Source organism: Schistocerca americana, unplaced genomic scaffold, assembly GCF_021461395.2.
Source record: "Schistocerca americana isolate TAMUIC-IGC-003095 unplaced genomic scaffold, iqSchAmer2.1 HiC_scaffold_208, whole genome shotgun sequence".
In the NCBI taxonomy this organism is placed as follows: Eukaryota; Metazoa; Arthropoda; class Insecta; order Orthoptera; family Acrididae; genus Schistocerca; species Schistocerca americana.
In genome coordinates, this window is record NW_025725915.1 from 183,971 (window position 1) to 190,233 (window position 6,263).

General features: G+C 64.3%; 1 protein-coding gene across 1 annotated transcript; it reads right to left on the reverse strand.

Annotated features, from left to right (window-relative positions):
- Positions 1 to 1,168: 1,168 nt before the first annotated feature.
- Positions 1,169 to 6,048, reverse strand: LOC124574418 (actin cytoskeleton-regulatory complex protein PAN1-like). The gene is made up of 3 exons (XM_047131149.1): positions 4,910 to 6,048; positions 4,001 to 4,384; positions 1,169 to 1,274 (listed from the first exon to the last, which is right to left on the reverse strand). Exons 1-3 carry the CDS (start codon positions 6,046 to 6,048, stop codon positions 1,169 to 1,171), a joined length of 1,629 nt encoding a protein of 542 aa, XP_046987105.1.
- Positions 6,049 to 6,263: the final 215 nt, after the last annotated feature.

Sequence of the window (6,263 nt, forward strand, 5' to 3'; positions counted from 1 at the left end):
GTGTGTGGAGCTGCTTCGTTTGTGTGTTTGTTATTGTGTGTCTTTGTATCGATCGCGACGGAGATGGCGGGCTGTGTGTTGTTGTGCGAGAGGCGGTGATTATTTGCTTGCGTGGTTTGGCTCTGTGTGTTTGTTTGCGGCGGCGGCGTTGGGGTTTCCGAGGCAAGGCGTGTGGGCATAGGCGGCCGGATCAGCTGTTTCGTTCGTGTCGACGGCCGTTGCGCGCGGGAGTGGAGGGCGGTGTGTCGACACGCCTCCCTTTAACAATGGTCATTATTGCTGCCGTTGTCGGTTTGGAAGGCGACTGCGACCGTGCAAAATGTGTGTGTGTGTGTGTGTGTGTTTTGGGCCACACGGGCTGTGTGGACGACAAGATGGCGGACGTGCGCCGGCGGCGGCTGTGCTGTGACGGTGCAAAGTTAAAACAAAACAAGGTGCGGCGAGGACGACTGAAATTTTGCTTTGGACGTAGGTTTGTGTGGTGGCCCTGAAAAGGGCCGATTGTTGTGGGCCGAGCCGGCAAAGCGCGTTGCGTGCAGGGGAGCACGCGGCGGCTGCGATTGCCTGGCCTCCTTTAGGCCTTCTTCTCGGTCTTCTTTGGCAGCAGGACGGCCTGGATGTTGGGCAGGACACCACCCTGTGCGATGGTGACGCCCGACAGGAGCTTGTTGAGCTCCTCGTCGTTGCGGATGGCAAGCTGCAGGTGGCGCGGGATGATGCGCGTCTTCTTGTTGTCGCGGGCCGCGTTTCCGGCCAGCTCGAGCACCTCAGCCGCGAGGTACTCCATGACGGCGGCGAGGTAGACGGGCGCCCCGGCGCCGACGCGCTCTGCGTAGTTTCCCTTGCGCAGGAGGCGGTGGATTCTGCCGACCGGGAACTGGAGCCCAGCCCTGCTTGAGCGGGACTTTGACTTGCCCTTGACTTTGCCTCCCTTTCCGCGTCCGGACATGGCGATGGGCTAGCGACGGTGCACACGAAACGGAAACGAAAACGACCGGTGCGAGCGGCAGCGAGTCGAGCAGCGGAGTGCGTGCCGGCGCACTCACTCGCACTCGCATTAAAACTCTGGCTACATAAGCCAGGTGTAAAGGCAGTCTAAGCAGCGGAGCTGCTGTTCCTGCGGGGACCTCGTTAGTGGGTGCAGTGGACCTAACAGGGTGAGCTGTCCTCACTGGGCGTCGTTCATTGTGACGCCCTCCGTTTCGACATCGGGCGGCGAGAGATAATTACTCTCGCAGTAGATCTGGCCAACGAGTCGTTGGCCTGTGGTGGACCTGGCGGCCCAGACCACGAATCAAGCGGCTGCCAGACCGTTCTGCATTGCTGTAGAACTGCCGGGCGATTTGCCGGAAGCGATCCCGGAGGAAGGGGATCCCAGCTTCTTCATGGAGCAGCCTCGTCGGATAGCGAGGTGGCTTGTGGAGCGCTAGTCGCAGCGCCCTGTTTTGCAGTCGTTGGAGCGTCGCAATGTGCGTCGCGGCCGCGTTACCCCACACCACAGCCGCGTATTCCAGTACCGGCCGAACAAGGGACAGGTACATGGTGAGGCCATGGCGTGGAGGGAGAGTCGATGACGGGTTGAGCAGTGGGTAAAGCGCACGAAGGCGCCCCACTGCCCGCCCTCGGACGTCACGGATGTGTGGCAGCCACGTCAGGTGTCTGTCCAACGTCACCCCGAGGTAGTTGCCGGTCCGCGACCAGGGGATGGGGCCCCCCATGATCGTGACCGGCGGTAGGTCCGGTGGCAGCCTCTTTCTGCTGAAGATGACAGCCTGACTCTTCGCAGCGTTGAACTTCAAGCGCCATTTCGTGGACCAGGCGCCCAGGACGTCACACCCGAGCTGGAGGCGACGGCGCATCTCGGCCGCATTCATGCTGCGGGTGAACAACGCCGTGTCGTCGGCATAAAGTGCCAACTCCACGCGTGCCACCCGCGGGGCGTCGGCGGTGTACAGGGAGTACAGCAGGGGGCCGAGGACCGACCCCTGCGGCACCCCCGCTCGAATCTGCCGGTCGGTGGAAGTGCCTCCATCTGCTCGGACGTGGAAAGTGCGTCCCGAGAGATACGAGCGCAGCAGGACTACGTGCGACGTCGGTACCCCGTGCGCAAAAAGTTTGTACACGAGGCCGTCGTGCCACACGCAGTCGAAGGCCTTGGAGACGTCGAGAAGCACCGCCCCTAGGTACTCCCGCGTCTCCAGCGCTCGCATCGCCTGCTCCACGAGGCGCAGCAACTGCTGCGTGGTAGAGTGGCCGCACCGGAAACCAAACTGCTCCTCGGGAATGAGATGCTGTTCCGTCACGTGGCGCAGCAGCCGCTCCGCGTACAACCTCTCAAACACTTTTGAGAGGGACGGGAGCAGACTGATCGGCCGGTAGTTCGCGGCCTGACGTGGATCCTTGCCGCTCTTGGGGATGGCAACCACTTCCGCGTGTTTCCACGCGGAAGGGAAGGTCCCAGAGCGGAGGATACTGTTAAAGATGTCCGCCAGAGATTGGTGTACCTCCGGCGGAAGCATCCGCAACAGGCAGTTGGTGACACCATCCGTGCCACCCGCCTTCTTCGGGTTGAGACGACGGAGCTGCAGGTCCACTTCCTCGGCTGTGATTTGCTCGATCACGTCGTCTTCCTGTCGCGCAGCGAGAAAAACCGGCAGGCGCTCTGCCACCAGACGGACGTGATCGGGATCGACCACGCCATCAGCAGGTTGAAAGTTTTCTGCGAACGTGTCCGCGAGGATGCCTGCTTTCGCATCTGGTTCGCAGACAACGTCCGCACCCACATGGAGAGGTGGGACTCGCTGACGACGACGAAGGAAACGCTTAGCGGTCCGCCAAGCGCTGCCGTCCGTCGTTGTAAGAGTGGCCACAAGACCCGCCCAGTCCCGATGACGATGGTCGTCGATGGCGGCCCGAATCTCGCGCCGCGCCCTGTTGAGGCGGCGCTTCGTGTCAGGCAGCCGTGTGAGCTGCCACTCCCGAAAGAGGCGATTCTTGTTTGTGATCGCCTCGAGGATGTGTGGCGGGAGTTGGCGCGACATCTCTCGCGGCCGTCCTGGCCGCCTGGGGGTGGCCGCCTCCGCTGCAGCCAGTGTGTGCCGCGTGAAGAAGGCCAACGCTTCGTCAGCCCCTTGCACAGCGGGATCGGGCGCGCCCTCGAGGCGGCCGAGGACCTCGACACGAAAGCGCGCCTCGTCTATGCCTCGGAAGTTGTGGCGGTCGGACGGCATAGATGCACCGATGACGTCCATGTCGAAGACCACCGGGAGGTGATCGGACGACATGGCACATCTAACGGTGGCGGACGTGAAGTGCCCAACACCTTTGAGCACGGCGATGTCGAGCACGTCAGACTGGCCGCGATGGGGGAAGACGGTGTGCTCATAAGGCCCCAGTACTATCGCACCATGCCGTTGCGTGACGCGAAGGAGGCGGCGGCCGCTGGCGTTAGTGATGCGGGAGTTCCACTGAGGGTGCTTGGCGTTCAAGTCACCCGCAATGAAGACTTTCCCGCGCAGTGCCAGCAGGGCGTCGACGTCAGCCTCCTGAAGCAGTCCCCTCGGCGGCCTGTAGGCCGCAACGAAGGTGATGACCCCCGCCGTCGTGGTGACAGCCACCCCAGTGGCCTCCATTGCAGCGAGGGGCGGAAGCTGGACTTCGTGATGTTTGAGGGACGCCTTGATGTAGATGGCCGTCCCTCCGCCGTGGGTCAGCCTGTCGGTGCGGTAGCACCGATAGTTGGCCACCCTCACGTGTATTCCCGGCTTCAGGAAGGTCTCGCACACGAGGCAGATGTCAATTGCCTCGTCGCGCAAGAACTCCCTGAATTCCCCTTGTTGGGGGACCAAGCTGTTTGCGTTGAAGGCGCAAACGGTGAGGCCATGGATATGGCGATTATCCATGGCACGGCGGAGTTGCAACGCCGGCCTGAAGGGCCGACGTGACCGCGGTGACGAGCACCGGGAGCTGCTCGAGCAGCTGGCTCAACGACCGCAAGAGCGATCGGAGCTCAGCTGCGTCGGTGGCCATGGGGGCGGTGGGGGCCGCTGGGGCGGCCTCCGCCACTGGGGCGGCCGGTGGCGGCCGCTCCGTACTAGGCGACTGCCGCGGAGCATCGGCAGCCGGTCGCGGCGCAGCATGAGGCGTCGTCCTCTGCGGCGGCAGAGTGTCTTCGACAGTCCGTCGTGCAGCGGCAGGGGTGGCCCGGCCCGCACGCCGGCGACGCCTGCGCGGGGCGGCAGCCCGCGCGCCCTGCGTGGGCGCGGGGGCTGCCACCCCCACGGGCGAAGCCGTGGACGGCGCGGTCGGTGGCCGCGTCTCACGCTCCACCTGCGCCGAACTTCGGGTGGCGGAAGCTGGTCCTCCCTTGGTGGCGGCAGCAAAGCTGGTGGACGGGTGCACCTTACGAGAAGGAGCGGTCCCTCCCCTCGGTTGATTTCGGCCCCGTTTGAAGGCCGAGCAGCCTCGATAGCTGGCAACGTGCGTGCCGCCGCAATTGCAGCACGTCGGTTTGTCTTCCCTGGCAAGCCCGCAAGACTTGCTCTCGTGCCCGCCCGCGCACTTAACGCAGCGGGGCGACATGGAGCAGTAGCGGGAAACATGGTCGAGCCTTTGGCAGGAAAAGCACTGGGCCCTCTTGCCTTTGGCCCGGAGAGGTTCCACTGCGACCTTGACACGGCCGACCCGCTGCACCTGGAAAATCTTCCGATTTTCCAGGTTGTCAACGAGGACAACCTGGTACAGTGGCATGTCGCGATGCGTACGTGGAGACTTCATTAGTCCGGTGGACCGGACGCCGAAGCCCAGGTCCTCGAGCTCCTCGCGAAGGTAGTCCGCACCAAACTTGAGGGGAAGGTGGCGGAATACCACCTTCAGAAGTTTGAGCGGCTCGGAGGGGTGCGTGTAGCACGGGAGGCCATCTTTGCAGATGGCGTCCATCACCGCGCGGTACTCCTCGTTGGTCGACACTGTGACCTTGTAAAGGTCACGGCCAGCGTTCTTGACAGTGGCGGACGTGGCCACCCTGTCCAGTTTTTGCTGGAACTCCTTGTATCCGCCAGCCCACTGGATGACTATAGGCGGCGGCTTCTTTTGGGCCGGCGCCGGAGGCGCGGCGCCATCCTCCATCGCATCGTCGCTGACGCCCGCAAACGTGTTGGCGGTCGGCAGCGGGGTCGGTAGCTGCAGCGCAGCGGCCCTGGCAGTGTGCCGCCGGGGCGGGGCGACAAAACCATCCTCGTCCGGCTGTCGGGAAGCAGCAGGTGAACGAGTGGGCCGCCGCGTGGTCTTCGTCGATTTCTGCGCGGCGGTGCTCCGGGAGGAGCCCGCGAGAGTCAGCCCAGACTCGGTGGTGGAGGTGCGGGAGGCCCTTGTGGCCTTCTTCCGCGGCCTCGCTCCTTCAGATGTCTGAGAGGGAGTGTCAGAGTCGTCATGCGTCACAGCCCGGCGCTTTCTGGGCGCGCGGGGAGCGTCAAGGTCGGTGTCACGGCGCTCCGACTCGGCAATCGCCTCAGCCAGATTTGCGTCGGGCAGGTCCATGTCCTCCATCTCGGTAGCTGCAGCTAGCGCAGCCACGGGCTCTTCTCGTGTCTCCGGGGCCAGGGGGGCAACCGGGGGCACATCGACCTCTTCAGTGGTCGAGGCCAGCGGCGCAACTCCCGCCGAGGCCGCCACCGCCGGGACCGCAAAATCGTGCGAGGCGACCGGCGGGGCTCTCGGTGGCACACCCGACACATGCTGCCTCGTGTGCGGTAGAGCGGCAGCCTTCTGAATGTTGCAGAAGGCGAGAATAGCCGCCTCGTCGTCCTCTCGACCAGGGTAGGGGCCCCCGTGGGCGAGTTTGTTCATGAGAATGAACACTCGATCACGAGGGTGCGCGTCAAAATCCGAGGAGTCAAACCCGTCAGCGTCAGTTGTCGAAAGCCGGTTCGTCATAAGTGGGGGGCCGGATGGGGCCGCCACCGGGATCAACTCAGTCGCCTGAGCTGGCCCCGACGGACGGCGATCCGCCACACCCTTCGCAAGTAAAGCATCCTCTCTCACCGACATCTCGAACCGCAATGCGTGCGTGCGTGCGTGCGTGCGTTGTGCGTCGTGCCGGCGCAGCCGGGGTGGGGGTGCTTTATGGGCTCGGGTGCGGCGGCCGGTTGCGCGCGCGCCCCATTGGTCGGCGGCCGCAACAGGGCGAGCTGGTAAAGGTGCGGCGGCGGCTGGCGGCGGGTGCCACTGTGTGGGGAGACGCTGACTAGAGCGGAGCGCTTGCT

What these genes read in the sequence shown, in the direction of transcription:
- LOC124574418 (XM_047131149.1), bottom strand. Translation starts at nt 6,048, where the DNA reads ATGTCGGTGAGAGAGGATGCTTTACTTGCGAAGGGTGTGGCGGATCGC. An exon ending in ATCTGCAAAGATGGCCTCCC is followed by an intron (nt 4,385 to 4,909) that starts GTGCTACACGCA and finishes CCCGTCCACCAG; the next exon opens with CTTTGCTGCCGCCACCAAGG. An exon ending in GACGCAGCTGAGCTCCGATC is followed by an intron (nt 1,275 to 4,000) that starts GCTCTTGCGGTC and finishes CTGGGCCGCCAG; the next exon opens with GTCCACCACAGGCCAACGAC.